This window comes from Myxine glutinosa, chromosome 5, assembly GCF_964187855.1.
Source record: "Myxine glutinosa chromosome 5, kmMyxGlut1.1, whole genome shotgun sequence".
In the NCBI taxonomy this organism is placed as follows: domain Eukaryota; kingdom Metazoa; phylum Chordata; class Myxini; order Myxiniformes; family Myxinidae; genus Myxine; species Myxine glutinosa.
Genome location: NC_136265.1, coordinates 111,013,813 through 111,029,643, shown reverse-complemented (window position 1 = coordinate 111,029,643; position 15,831 = coordinate 111,013,813). Strand labels below are relative to the sequence as shown.

The following is a 15,831-nucleotide window of genomic DNA, read 5'->3' as shown; positions in this document are numbered from 1 at the left end:
TTAGAGGTGTTTACGGAAAGCAAGGAACGATAGTGCAAGTCAGTATGGAGCTCTGCTGCACGCCAAGAACCTCATGGCATCTCTGTTCTTGTGCCTCGCCTCACATTCCCCTCACCCAAGAAGACTGAGCTATTTGAGCTCAGTGCAGCTTGTCTCATACCCAGCGCAGCTTGGCCTGGCAGATGATTCTTCAATGCAAATCGGCAGGCAGCTTACTTCTCGAACAGGTCCCCAGGCCGCACACAACAGCAGCGAACCGAGCTATGCCAGGGCTTTATCATTCCTGTACCAGGCCTGATTTCAAGGTGGCAAAGGTTGCCACACGATCCCTGCACCCACGCGGGGCGTCCTCGTTGGCTTTTATTTGCCGCAGTGTGACATAACACCTTGGTGGTGACATGGTTCAGTGGGGATGTTAGGGGTTCGGTGGTGTTGCCGACTGGCAACATTGTTGTCCGGTGATGTTGCAGACTGATGATGACGTTCATAGGTTATGTTGATGTTGCAGGCTGGTGACGTTGTTGTAGAATGTGGTGATGTTGCTGGCTGGTGACGTTGTAGAATGCGGTGATGTTGCATGCTGGTGACGTTGTAGAATGTGGTTAGGTTGCAGGCTGGTATCATTGTTGTTTAATGTGATTATGTTGCAGGCTGGTGACGTTGTAGAATGTCAGGTTGCAGGCTGGTATCATTGTTGTTTAATGTGATTATGTTGCAGGCTGGTGACGTTGTAGAATGTGGTTAGGTTGCAGGCTGGTATCGTTGTTGTTTGATGTGATTATGTTGCAGGCTGGTGACGTTGTAGAATGTGGTCAGGTTGCAGGCTGGTATCATTGTTGTTTAATGTGATTATGTTGCAGGCTGGTGACATTGTAGAATGTGGTTATATTGCTGGCTGGTGATGTTGCATAACGTGGTTATGTTGCAGGTTGGTGATGTTGTAGAATGTAGTGATGTTGCAGGTTGGTGACGTTGTAGAATGTGGTGATGTTGCAGGCTGATGACATTGTAGATTGCGGTGATGTTGCAGGTTGGTGACGTTGTCGAATGTTGCAGGCTGATGATGTTATAGATTGCGGTGATGTTGCTGGCTGATGACGTTGTAGATTGTGGTGATGTTGCAGGCTCGTGACGTTGTAAAATGCGGTGATGTTGCAGGATGGTGACATTGTAAAATGTGGTTATGTTGCAGGCTCGTGATGTTGTTGTAGAATGTGGTTATGTTGCAGGCTCATGATGTTGTTGTAGAATGTGGTTATGTTGCAGGTTGGTGACATTGTAGAATGTGGTTATGTTGCAGGCTCGTGATGTTGTTGTAGAATGTGGTTATGTTGCAGGCTCATGATGTTGTTGTAGAATGTGGTTATGTTGCAGGCTGTTTATGTTGTAGAATGTGGTGATGTTGCAGGCTGGTGACGTTGTATAATGTGGTTATTTTGCAGGCTGTTGATGTTGTAGAATGTGGTGATGTTGCAGGCTGGTGACGTTGTATAATGTGGTTATTTTGCAGGTTGGTGACGTTGTAGAATGTGGTTATGTTGCAGGCTGGTGACGTTGTTGTAGAATGTGGTTATGTTGCAGGTTGTTGGCATTGTAGAATGTGGTTATGTTGCAGGCTGGTGACATTGTAGAATGTGCTTATGTTGCAGGTTAGTGATGTTGTTGAATGTGGTGATGTTGAAGGCTGGTGACTTTGTAGAATGTGGTGATGTTGCATGCTGGTGACTTTGTAGAATGTGGTGATGTTGCAGGCTGGTGACGTTGTATAATGTAGTTATGTTTCAGGTTGGTGACGTTGTGGAATGTGGTTATGTTGCAGGTTGGTGACGTTGTAGAATGTGGTTATGTTGCAGGTTGGTGACATTGTAGAATGTGGTTATGTTGCAGGTTGGTGACGTTGTAGAATGTGGTTATGTTGCAGGTTGGTGATGTTGTAGAATGTGGTTATGTTGCAGGTTGGTGACATTGTAGAATGTGGTTATGTTGCAGGTTGGTGACGTTGTAGAATGTGGTTATGTTGCAGGTTGGTGATGTTGTAGAATGTGGTTATGTTACAGGTTGGTGACGTTGTAGAATGTGGTTATGTTGCAGGTTGGTGATGTAGAATGTGGTTATGTTGCAGGCTTGGAAGGCATTGGAGATTCATGGTTTGATTGTGTCAGCGTGATTGTGATGTCGGTATGGTTGTGGTGTCGGTGTGGTTCAGGCTGTGGGGAGTTGCACAGTGTGGAAAGGATGTGAATGGATTTTGAGGATGGAAGGGATATTAATGGATGGAGGTTAAACCAAGGAGCGGAAGGTTTCCAGTGGGGGTTCGGGTATGAGAGGCTGAGGTGAGTGGAGGGAGGGGGGGTGGGGTGCGGGAAGGTCTGTTGGGACCAAGGTGGGTGGGGAAATTGGCATTTGATTGATGCAAGGCAAGGGGCAAGGGGCCTATGTACACCTCACACAAAGGTAAGGGCCTATGTACACACACATACAAACAAAATAACTATATCTGGATTCCCTACATGTTGAATGCAACTCCTCAGGGTCGGTTTCAACAACCGTATCAATATGCTGTTGTTAAAGTGATGGTCTTTTTCTTTTTCTTTCATTTATGGAGAATGTTGAACTGGCATGACCAATTGAACACATGTAGTTCGCTATTATTGCTTGGAACACCCTTATAAATATCAATTGGGCACTGGAGCCAGACCCCTGGCCTTGCTCATTTTATTTCTCAAAAGTTGACAGCTTTGTGATGATGTATTTACTACTTTTAAGAAGATTTGAATCATTTACGAATGGGTACAGACACTAAACACAGGATTGCAATTGCTCAGGTAAGATATTGCACTTAACTGTGTCAAACGCCACTCAAAAGTGCACTTGTTTGAAAGTTGTAGTTTATTGTTGGTGCACATTGTATAAATGATTACCTGTGATCACGAGAGGGCGCTATTTGTAACCACAATGGAACCATACCAAAAGAGAATGCTGATGCAAGCTGATAACACATTCTGGAATTTTGGAATTAAGAGTCGCGACTCAAATTTTGACTATCGTTTATATCGATTGGAAAAAAACAACCCCCAAAAAACAACCCTTATGAAACTTTGAATGGAACATTAAACGTTGGGACTCGTGGATTTTTAATGTGACATTGAGCTGCTTGTCTTGTTTCCAAAGTTTTGGATGTTCTACATTTCAAGGCATCTTTGGGTCTCACCAGAGTAAATCCTGTGGTCAAATGAAGTGTGTTGGCCTGTTGTAGTAGATAATGCTGTTAAAGGAATTTGGTAAAGAAGAAATGCATTGTGGGAGGATGAATGAAATGCCGTTTCCCCCAAAAGATTTTATCAACAGTGTTTGCTGAATTGCAGTTTGTGTTAAAAAAAAATATATTTTCTTGCCTTTGATATACCTGCAGTGTATCTTACAGGAGACCATTTATTTACCGCCATACAGACCTTGTGAGCACTGCGAGCTCGTTCACCAAGCGGGTCTCTGAGTCCGTGCTGGAGAGCGCACAGTCCCTGCGCAAGTCCGTACAGGAAGGAAAGTTTGATCATCTCCTGGACAAGGTTTGAGTGAATGTGTGCCATGCTTGTTATATTAGGCCCCTGCTTGTTAAACTGGAGGGGACTACACGTTTGTTCTCCATCTGTCCGTTTGGTTGCCACACCTGTACTTTTCCAGACCTTTTCCCCTTACCCATTTAACATATTCAACTGAAACTTGGTAAGTGGCTTTATTTTGATAAGTTACAGCGCAAGATTGAGTTTTGGGGTGTTTTGCCAATTTTCATGGAGTTATAGCCTTTATGGAGTTAGAAAATATCACATATTATGCATGGGTCAGTTTTCCAGACTTTTTCCCCTTACCCTTCAACATATTGTCGCGGATCTCCCGAAGCCCGTTCCCGTTACAAAGGGGGGGATTAAACCCCTTTTTCCCCCTGGGTCTTCGTGTCCACGAGGCCGAATCGCCACTTCTGGAGCAAGGATGAAAAAGGGTATCGGGTCAACATCGCACGTACCTTTAACCCACGCTGCCACGAAAGCGGGGACCGAACCTCGCACATGCCACGCTTAATAGAGTACGCCCGAGCGGTATGCGTATCACGTGACTTGTGCCGTTACTTGTTATGGAACCCGATTCGAGCGGTTCTATTCGTACCACGCGAGGCCAATTAATTGAAGGGACAGGAACGGTCAAATTAGAGGAATAACACTTTTTTTTTCTTTTTTTTTTAAATACATGATCGAGGCTCGTGAAAGAGCTAACATTAATCACACAAAAAGTCAAACCGACACACAAAACAAAAAATTAGTGGAGCGGCAGACAAGATGGGGGGGAGAGGGGGAAGGACACAAACATTTGAGAGCAGGGACATCGGGAGAAATGTGGGAGAGGGAGGGCTTTGGGGGAGGTGGGAGAGGTATAAAACATATGAACATTGCAAGGACTTCCAGGAAAGAAGTTGGAATTTCAAAAAATAAATAAATAAATAAATAAAAAGCTGGGGTGTATCTGGGGTGAATTAGCGGGGGTAAAAAAGATCAAGGTTTTGGCTGGGGGAAGATAAGAGATGGTGGTGAACAGCTGTTTTAAAGACCTGGGGGGAGGAGTGGGATTGAAGGGAGTGGGGGAGTTTGTTCCAGAGGTGGGAGAAAAGGGGAATGAAAGAGTGAAGGTGAGCAGAGAGCCTAGATTTTGGCAGTTTAACCATAAGAGGGTTGCAGGCAGATCTTGTGCGACCTGAAGGAATATTGGGAGGACAGACCACAGAGAGAGCTGGGGGAGCAAGGCCGGAGAGGAGTCGGTCGAAGACAGAAAGACCACCAACCTGCCTGCTGTGAGTGAGTGAAAGGCCCTCAGAGTTAACTTCATCGCAGGAGATTCCAATGATTCTGAAAGCTTTTGTTTCAACAGCGTGAAGACGAGCTAGGTGGTGAGGCAGGAGCACCAGCCCCGAGGGGAGCGCAGTATTCCATTGAGCTGCGGATGAAAGTCTTGTATGTGGTGAGGAGCTCAGGTGTGCCAAGGAAGGACTTCGCACGACGGAGGATGCCCAGTCGGCGACTGGCTTTGGAGGCCAGCTTGGAAATGTGGTTTTCCCAAGAAAGATCATGGCAGATAGTGACACCCAAAAACTTGAGCGACAGAACCTCTTGGAGAGGATTGTTGAGAAAGTAGATGGGAGGGTTTTCCAGTCGGTACTTTCGGAGAGACATAGTAAGAGTGTGAGATTTGTCAGGATTGAAAGACATGTTCCACTTGTTTGACCAGTCTGTGATTTTTTTTTCGAGGTCTGCAGAGAGTGAGGAGGCTGCAGACTGCCGATCTGAGGGATGAGGAATGGAGCGGCAGATAGTGGTCATCAGCAAAGAGATAGAGAGGATTTTCCAGAGAGTCGGAGAGATCATTGATGAAGACCAGAAATAGCACAGGGCCCAGAACACTGCCTTGGGGTACTCCAGCCAGAACAGGAAGGGGGAGATGAGAGAAATCCATTCAGGGCCACACGTTGCCTTCGACCAGAGAGGAAGTCCGCAAGCCATGAGTGGAGATTTCCATGGATACCATAGGAGGAGAGTTTGGTGAGCAGAGCTGGGTGCCATACCGTATCGAAGGCACGTGATATGTCAAGTGAGACAGCTCTGATTTCCTGTTTGGCATTGAGGACCTCCATCCATTGTTGAGACAGCAGAAGCAACATGTCCAGAGTAGAATGACCTGGTCTGAATCCAAATTGATGATCAGAGATCAAGCCATTGGAGAAGAGGAAGGATTTGATATCCGAATCAATGATGGATTCCATGACTTTGCTGATAATTGGAAGCAGGATGATTGGTCTGTAGTTGCAAGGATCTGTTTTTGCACCTTTTTTGTGTAAAGCGGTAATGTTTGCTGATTTCCAAGATGCTGGCAGATGACCTTGAGCAAAAGAGAGGGTGAAAAGAACAGAGAGTGTGTGAGATAGAGCAGCAGAGCAGGATTTTAGGACCTGTGGGCTGATGCCGTCTGGTCCAGTTGCAGAATCAGAGTCGAGGTTTGACAAAAACTTCTCCACCTTGTCAGGAGAGAAGGACACAGAGTCCAGGAGCATTTGGGTTCGACTGGTAAAGGTGGGAACAGAGAGAGATGGGTTTGGGACACAAGATTTTGTGGCAAACACAGAGTTGAGGCATTCGGCTTTGTCACGTGCGGTGTCAACTGTGTAGCCATTTGAGGTAAGGGAGGGGATGGAGGGGGAACAAACACCAGAAACGGATTTGACCAGACGCCACCAGGATTTGGAGGAAGGAGACAGGGTTGAGAGTTCAATCTTGAGTGTGGAGAGATAGTGCTTCCTGGCACTCTTGAGGGTAGACACACTTGTTCCGAGCTTGGTGGAAGGAACTGAGATTGCCTTCAGTTGGATTTGCCTTGCAAGAGGCAAAGGCAAGTTGTTTCAGGGCAACTGCCTCACCACAAGATTAAGTGTACCATGGATGGGAGGAAGGGTAAGACAACTGAAGACGAGATGGGATAAATCTGTGCATGAGAGAGAGCAGTTTACTTTGGATGAATTCCCAGGAAGAATTGATGTCAGAGGCAGCAGAGATGGGAGACCAGTCCAGATGATTGATGGCTGCTTGCAGACCGTGCCAGTCAGCCTGAGTGAAATGCCAGACTCGTCGGCGCTGAGGAGGCTCTCTGAAAATGGCCGGAGAGATGTCCATTTTAACAAGCACATGATCAGAAGAACCGATTGGAGCAGAAGAAGAGCAGCAGACGTTTGCAGGGAAGTTAGTCATAACCAAATCCAGAACAGAAGATACTCCATTGACAGATCCGGGTCAGGAAATTGACAGATTGTGTCAGTCCCAATGAGTCGCAGAAGTCCTTTGCTGAGGTGCCATGGCTGGTGAGATGAACCCACACCCAGCCAGCTGGCATGATGACAGTTGAAGTCGCCACATATGAGGAAGAGAGAGTTTGGATGAGTTGATTGAAGTTGGTTCCATGTTGTCCGACAGCGAAATGTAAATGGAGTCATCACTGTTTGGAGGACGGTACAGAACACATCTGAACAAAAGGTGGGAGCGGAGAGGAAGCCATAGCCAGAGGTACTCCTGGGGGTGGGGTGGAGAGAGGGCAGTGCAAGGAGAGTGAGGAAGAGAGTTTTTGATAAAGATAGCCACCCCACCACCAGGACGAGGCTCAGGTCTGTCGTACCGGAGGAGGGAGTAACCATGAAGAGATATTAAGGAATCAGAGACATCTTGAAGGAGGAAAGTTTGTTTCGCAGATCAAGTCTGGATTGTCAGAAGCAACCTGAATGGAGAGATCAATCAGGTTTGAGCGAAGGCCCCGGAAGTTTGAGGTCCATACCGTTAATGAGGAGAGAGGGGGAGCATCGGGTGCAGGACAGGACAGGACAGGACAGGGGAGGGGACGGGTCGGGTCAGATGAAGGATGAGAGGGGGAGGTAGGAAGAGCAGTTGATAGTGTGGCAGAGATTACAGAAGAGTTACAAGAAAGGGAAGGACGAGGAGGACGAAAGGTTTGATGGTGATGGGATGAGGCACAGTGAGGGGTTGTTTGAGGGGGGGGGGGGGGCAGAGGAAGGTCGAAGGTTGGGGGAGGTGGAGGTATGAGATAGAAGGGAGACGAAGTGGGGAGGAGGCAGCTTTGAGAAGGAGGTGGGAGGAGGGAGAATTTGGGGGGTAAATTTGAAGGGGAGGGGCAAGGGGGGAGTTTAGGAAGGAAGGGGCAAGGGGGAAGATTTGAAAGGGATGGGTGATGGGGAAGATTTGGAGGGGAGGGGTGATGGTGAAGATTTGGAGGGGAGGGGTGATGGGGAAGATTTGGAGGGGAGGGGTGAGATTGGATTTTGGAAAGTGTACGATTAATGGGAAACGAACATTTATTGCAAAATGAGTTTCTTGTGACCGAGTCAAAAATACGTTTGAGGACGCTGGAAGGGGGGGGGGGGGGGGGGGTGGAGAGCAGGAGAGTTTAGGGAATGTATGAAAGAGGCACTGTAAGAGATGGAATTTTTTTTTGGAATGAATAGATTTGGTGAGCAAGTTGAAAGCACCCTTTTAAGGAAGAAGAAGAAAAAGGTGTTATAATACATGACAGAATACAGTACTTCAGGGGAAAGTTTAAACATTTTAAAGTTTAACAGTGAAAACTATCTGGGGAAATGTGGGTGAAACACGTGGTCGAAGAACGAACGAACGAATAAGAACAACGAACAAACGAATGAGAACAACGAATAAGAACAGAGAAGGAAATGTTTTTTTTGTTTTTTTTTGTTTTTGAGTTGAGATTTTAAACAAGGACATATGGGGTGAAAAGACTGGGAAAAACAGAGAACGAAAGTAGTTGGAGCACAATAGACGGACCGCTGAGAGAAAAACAAAGACTCAAGGGCAGACACAGTACAAGGCCTCAAAAGACACGACACGAATTAACCGACGATATTTTATACAGGTATGACAGATTAACACCGAGAATCTTCCGAGGGACACACTATACGTACACACACCATAAGATAAAGTTTTGATGAAAATACAAATGGAAACAATTACTTAACTTCGATAGCGTGGAGAGCATGGACAGCTTCGAAAAAACGGAACCTCGCCGGCAAGACCGGAAGCGGAATCAAACCGAAACCGGAATTTATTTACAATGGACAATAATCAGGATGAAGGAAAGGGGACACAGAGCAGAAGCTTAACCAATTAATCTTATCCCCAGACACAGGGCCCACTCACGCACACCGGGAGATGGAGGAAGAATGTTCGCGCGCCAAGCGCGCTTTGCCCTCAGTCGCTCCGGGACAGCTCGCTCGTGGTGTAGCCTTCTGTGGCCCGGCACGGGTCGTCTTCTCGAGCGCGCGATTAATACAGCGCAGAGCGCAGGGCACGGGGCATTCGTGTACAACGAGGCGAGATCAACAGTTTGGTTCAAGCACTTCGACTTGTTCAGGGCTGGGTGACTTTTACTCCACGTCTCTCGTTCTTGCTCTCACCGGTTTTGCCGCGTTCTCTCTCGAATTCTCCTCCTCGAACTCTGCCGAATGGGCTCGGGGCAGGGCCTTATATGGCACCTCCCCAATCTTACCTGAATCTTCCAAGCCCCGCCTCCTGGACCGTGGTAAGCCACTCCCCTCGAGCCCTGATTGGTGGTTTGCGCTTACCGGCCACTCCCTTCGGCCTCGCCGGACTTGTTCAGGCCTGCCACGTGGCATGCTAGCGCCAAAAGACCGCCCTACTCACAGGCCTTCTTAACACAAAACTAACACAGGAAAGGAGACTACCTTACATTCACGAATAAATAACTGAACCATCACGAGGCTTCAAGTTGTGGTGTGTCTACCTACGAGGGGGATCATCCTTTATTCTCAAAACCGCAACAATATTCAACTGAAACTTGGTATATGGATTTATTACCTCCACCACCAAAGATGGATAGAGGTTATGTTTTCACCCCTGTCTGTCTGTCCGTTTGTGAACAGAGTATCTCAAAAAGTTGTGGACAGCTTTGGAGAAAATTCGACAGAGATGTAGCGTATGTGACAAGGACGAAATGATTAGATTTTGGTGAAGATCTGGATTCGGATCCAGCAACTATAATTTTTAAAGTGATTCTTCACCATTGGGAGAGGGGGCCAAAAACGATACAACAACAAACAACAGGCATTTTAAGGCCATTTTCCCTGCGAGAGCGGGGGTTAGCCTGGCGGTCCCCATGACAATCTTGTCCATTTTGCCCTATTTTCTGCATCTCCCCTTGTTACCCCTTGCCCGCATTTCTTCTTCCACCACCTTTAGCCAAGTCTTTCTCGGTCTTCCCCGTCTTCTACTTCCTTCGACATTCATTTCCATCGTTCTTCTCAACCAGTCACTTTCATCCTTCCTCAATACATGACCAAACCATCTCAACCTGTTTCTCTTCACAGCATCCATCACAGGCTCTATTCCCATCATCTTTCACAATTCATCATTTGTCTTCCTCTCTCTCAACGGGACTCCGCACATTCACCGAACCATTCACCGCATTTCCACCGTTTCCAACCTTCGTTGCTGCTCTACGTTCATTACCCATGTCTCGCTCCCATAAATCATATCACTTCTCACACATGCAGCATACACCTTTCCCTTCAGCTTCAACGACACTCCCCTCCTCGTCAGCACATCACTCAGTTCCCGAAACTTCTTCCATGCACATCTCACTCCAGCAACCGTTATCGAGTCTGATCCATTTTCTCCATTCAACATGTCTCCTAGGTAGCAAAATGTTTTCACACCTTCCAGCTTCACGCCGTCTCCAAGATCCAACTCAACATTTCCTCCATCTGCAGCTCCCTCTGTGCACACCTCACACTTGAATGTAGCTGCCACACTGGTTAATGACCCTCTCAGACCACTACATTTTTGATGAACCACTCGGCACACATTGTATATTGAATGGAGTTCACTCCGACACCCTTCCTGCACACAGCACACGGCCACTTCCCAGTTCTTTCCACCCCACCACATGCTTTACCACTTGCCATCACATTCGTTTTTCCAATATCCACCTTCAGACCTTTTGTCTCCATACATTCCATCTACTTGTTCATCTTCTCCTTCAGACCATCCATACTTTCCACAATCAACACCAGATCATCTGCATGCAACAGCTCCCATGGTAAACCCTCCTTTACATTCCTTGGCAGCACCTCCATCACGGCTACAAATAGTAGTGGACTCAGTACCGACCCCTGATGCACTCCCACCTTCACCTCAAACTCACCACTGTTCCCGTCCTTCGTCCTTACAGCTGTGTGCGCTCTCTCGTACATTGCCATCACTACTCTGATCAACTATTCCTCCACTCCTAACTTCCGCAATGCCCATGTCACTACTTTGAGTGGAACCCTATCGAATGCTTTCTCCAGATCAACAAACCGAAGAAACAACTTCTTCCTCTTCTCCATGTACTTCTCCTGCAATTGCCTCACAATGAAAAGCGCATCTGTCGTTCCTCTTCCTGGCATAAATCCAAACTGCAATTCGTCGATCTTCACTTTCTTCCTTATCCTCCTCTCCAACACCCTTTCCAATACCTTCATTCCATGCTCCAATAACTTTATCGCTCGATACGAGCCACAGTCCAGAGGGGCACCTTTCCCCTTGTATAGAGGGACAAGGGTAGTCAGTTCCCAAATCCACTGGAATGCGGCCTTCTTTCACCACCAGATTACAGATCTATGTCATTCGCTTCACACCCCAACTTCCTGCTGCCTTCAACATATCTCCCACAACTCCCATCGGCCCTCCCGCTTTTCTACTCATCATTGCTTTTATCGCTTCCTCAACTTCCTTCTCAGTTATCTTCTCTGCCGGTCCTAAAACTGGGTTACTCTCTTTATTGTCATCGCATTCATTCTCTGCTTCAACAGCATTTCCATATATCTCTTCCATCTTCCTTTAATTCCATCTGGGTGCACAACGATTTGTCCCACTTCATCCTTCAAACAACTCACCCGAATCACATCACACCTCTTTCGCTATCTGCTTTGCAATCCTGAATACCGCTCTCTGACCCTCTTCCGAATCCAAGCGTTCTCCCAACATTTTCCTCCATGCCTCCTGCGCCTTTGCCACCTCTTTCTTTGCAGCCTTCTTGGCTGCCTTATAACTTTCATACTCTGCCTTTTCTGCCCCCGTACCCTTCGCCTTCTGCCACTCCTTGAACGTCTTCCTCTTCTAGTCAATCCTCTTTCCAACTTCATCATCCTACCACCATCATCAAAACGAAACATAGCAGGATATCTCAAAAGGTTATGGACGGATTTGGACGAAACTTGTTGGACAGGTTGTGTGTGTGACTAGGAAGAATCGATTTGATTTTGGTAAAGATCTGAACATGGATTCGGATGAGAATTATTGAATTTTTAAGTGATTCTTCACCATTGATTGAAATGGCCAACCAGGTAGGGGTATGCTCTTGACTGAGTGCCGTTCTAGTTACTAGTGCACCCGCTCACTATGGGAGCGGCAGGGGGAGTCATGTTATTAGGGGACCGTGAGGTGCCCTTTTGAAATCGCTCGGATGATTAATTATTCTGATTCCATGAAATTTGTTGGCGACCTACAGGTCAAACAGTTCATCGTAGGAATTTGAAACTTTGACCATGTATGGTATACCACATGACTTGATGCATATCCTAAGTATGACGTCATAAGTCACCTAATGTGGTGGCCATATTGGATTTATTGAAAATCTAAAAAATCTATCTCCTTCATTTTTTGACCTATTGAGTTTAAATTTGGCATACATATAGTCCACCCCAAGGCGAAGAAGGCTTTTTTCTCCTGTTTTTAATTTTTTGGTTAATTGGTCTGTGGCGTGCCAATTAAATGAATAGCACCGCAAAGCGGGCGTAACCCATCAGCCCATGCATGCATGGTGAAAGGAAGCATTGATGATAATTTGTTATTTTAAGCGAAGTTGTATACCGAGTAGGATCTTGCAGTAAAGAAATTTTCTCCCATGAAGCCATGAACCCATTTCACGCACATGAACCTTCCTCTACTCAACCCCAACACACACTGCAAAAATGGATTTAATCGGACAAGCCGTTCTGCTAGAAATTGACGGAAACCTATTTCAAGATGGCTGCCGTAGCGGCCATATTGAAAATCGCAGCGTGCCCATTTTCGAAAGGCACCTTCCTCTACTCAACCCCAACACACACTGCAGAAATGGATTTAATCGGACAAGCCGTTCTGCTCGAAATTGATGGAAACCAATTTCAAGATGGCAACCATGGTGGCCATATTGAAAATCGCAGCGTGCCCATTTTCGAAAGGAACCTTCCTCTACCCAACCCCAACACACTGCAAAAATGAATGTAATCGGACAAGCAATTCTGCTCGAAATTGACGGAAACCAATTTCAAGATGGCTGCCATGGTGGCCATATTGAAAATCGCAGCTCACCCATGAACCTTCCTCTACTCAACCCCAACACACATTGCAAAAATGAATTTAATCGGACAAGCCATTCTGCTCGAAATTGACGGAAACCAATTTTAAGATGGCTGCCATGGTGGCCATATTGAAAATCACAGCACGCCCATTTTCGAAAGGAACCTTCCTCTACCCAACCCCAACACACACTGCACAACTGGATTTAATCGGACAAGCCGTTCTTGAAATTGACGCAAACCAAAAGTTAACGGAAGTCCGGATGGCTGCCGTGGCGGCCGTATTGAAAATCACAGCATGCCCATTTTCGAAAGGTACCTTCCTCTATTCAACCCCAACACACACTGCAAAAATGGATTTAATCGGACATGCCGTTCTGCTTGAAATTGACGGAAACCAATTTAAAGATGGCTGCCATGGCGGCCATATTGAAAATCACAGCGCGCACATGAACCTTCCTCTACTCAACCCCAACACACACTGCAAAAATGGATTTAATCGGACAAGCCATTCTACTCGAAATTGACGGAAACCAATTTCAAGATGGCTGCCGTGGCGGCCATATGGAAAATCGCAGCACGCCCATTAACCTTCTTCTGCTCAACTCCAACACACGCTGCAAAAATGGATTTAATCGGACAAGCCGTTCTGCTCGAAATTGATGGAAACCAATTTCAAGATGGCTACCGTGGCGGCCATATTGAAAATTGCAGCGCGCCCATTTTCGAAAGGCACCTTCCTCTACTCAACCCCAACACACACTGCAAACGGATTTAATCGGATAAGCCGTTCTGCTTGAAATTGACAGAAACCAATTTCAAGATGGCTGCCATGGTGGCCATATTGAAAATCGCGGCGCGCCCATTTTCGAAATGAACCTTCCTCTACTCAACCCCAACACACACTGCAAAAATGAATTTAATCGGACAAGCCGTTCTGCTCGAAATTGATGGAAACCAATTTCAATATGGCTGCCATGGCGGCCATATTGAAAATCGCGGCGCGCCCATTTTCGAAATGGACCTTCCTCTACTCAACCCCAACACACACCGCAAAAATGGATTTAATCGGACTAGCCGTTCTCCTTGAAATTGACGGGAACCAAAAGTTGACGGAACCTGCCCGGATGCCCGCCCGGACGACCCCCGTGACGACAACACCCCTTATCCCATTGGGCTGTGGGGTGAAAAGTGCTGATTCTGCATTTTTATTTATTTATTAATATTGTTACGGTTCTCCGCCGTCCTTCTTCCCCTTACCAAGGGGGGATTAGTCCCCTTGTTCTTTCTGGGCTTGATGGAACCGAGACTTGAAATGCCCCTTCCGGGCAAACGCAAAGTAGTGTTTCGGGACCAAGTCTCTCTCGTACCTAAATCCCTGCGCCGCCACGGAAGCGAGGAAGCAAGCCTCACACGAGCCACGTGTGGTTTGGGTACGCTGAGCGGATTGAGTACCACGTGGTCCGTGCAGTTTAGGTAGTGGAACCCGATTCGAGCGGTTCTATTCGTACCACGCTTAGCCAATGAGGAAACCACAGGAACGATCAAATGGAAAAAGAAGAACACAGGTTTAATTATTCCCACACGTATATACAGTGATCGGGACGCAGAGACGCAGAGCAGCACTTAGTCAGTCTTATCTTATCCCCCGGACTCGGGCCCGTCGCACTCACACAGGGAATTGCAGATGGATTGATGTCCCAGCCAGACGCGTCGATGTGGTCGTCCGGGAACGGCCCCGTCCGGCTCTCCACGGTCCCAGCACGTCCCGCGAAGATGGCAGCAGGCGATGGAAGGAACCTCGCAGCGCGTCTCCCGAACAAAGGCAGCCGATGAGGTGGAACGGCAAATGCGGGACTCTCAGCGCGGCTGGCGATTACACAGCCGTTATCACTCGCGCGACTTAATGCACTGTATGCGGATCGGCCTCCAACTCAACCGAGCATCACTTATAATAGCGCGTAAATCCGGTTCATGCGCGTCTTTCTTCACCCGTGTATCTCTCTCAGTTCTTTGACGCTCAACTCCTGCTCGTCAACGATTCCTCCGGGTTGGTCAGTGCGCGCGAATTCTCCCTGGGTAGCAGTTCTCTTTCTCATCAGCGAGTCCTTCAGTCCTTTGTTCAACGAGTCCTCTCGGGGGGGGGGGGGGGGGGGGTTGCGCGATGGGTTATATAGATACGCCCCGAACCTTCACGAACCCCCTCAAACCTTCCAACCATGCCCTATGACGCAGGGCTGCCGCCACACCCTCTGAGCCCTGGTTGGCGGCTCGTGCTTCCCGTCAGCTCCTCTGCCGCCCCTCATTCGGCTCCGCCCCGACCCTCCTAGGCTTGCCTCATGTTAATTCGCCCAAAATGAACCAAAGTCAGCGCAAAGGGGCATGAGGCTAGGGAGGCTGGAGAGTCAGTAGAAGTAGGACCTAATCTCCTTACTCTACTCAACGCAGAACTAACATAGGAAAAGGACTAAGCTCACAAATACTAAGAAATAACTACACTATCGCGAGGTTACATGTTACATGTTGCTTGTGTGACTACGTAGTGTGTTCAAAAAGTATCCGACCTTTATTTTTCGTGCGTAAAAAAAAAAGAAGCTAGGGAGGCGTTGATTGGTGCACGTATGTAGGCGATCCTATTGCACACGCGTGAATTTTTTCCCACCTGCAGAAGCTGTCATTCGACGGCAGACCACCGATGAGTGAGGACATGTAAGTGAGCGCCGTCGGATTTTAGTTTTTGACAAAATGACGGAAAAACTTGAACAACGCTACTGCATCAAACTTTGTGTTTTTTGGCCTCGGGGATGTTGGATGCTTCCATTGTGATGGCTGCAACTTGGTTTCTGGGTCGTACCCATAAACCCAGGACTCATCGC

At 47.3% G+C, this 15,831-nt stretch overlaps 1 protein-coding gene across 2 annotated transcripts in view; it reads left to right on the top strand.

The window, feature by feature from the left end:
- The window catches only part of SYAP1 (synapse associated protein 1), a 142,571-nt gene that overhangs the window by 49,216 nt on the left and 77,524 nt on the right, over nucleotides 1-15,831 (top strand). For both annotated transcript variants that reach the window (XM_068116619.2, XM_068116620.2), the window contains exon 2: nucleotides 3,451-3,566. In XM_068116619.2, coding sequence (XP_067972720.2) covers nucleotides 3,451-3,566 — 116 coding nt within the window. The remainder of the gene's footprint in view (nucleotides 1-3,450; nucleotides 3,567-15,831) is intronic.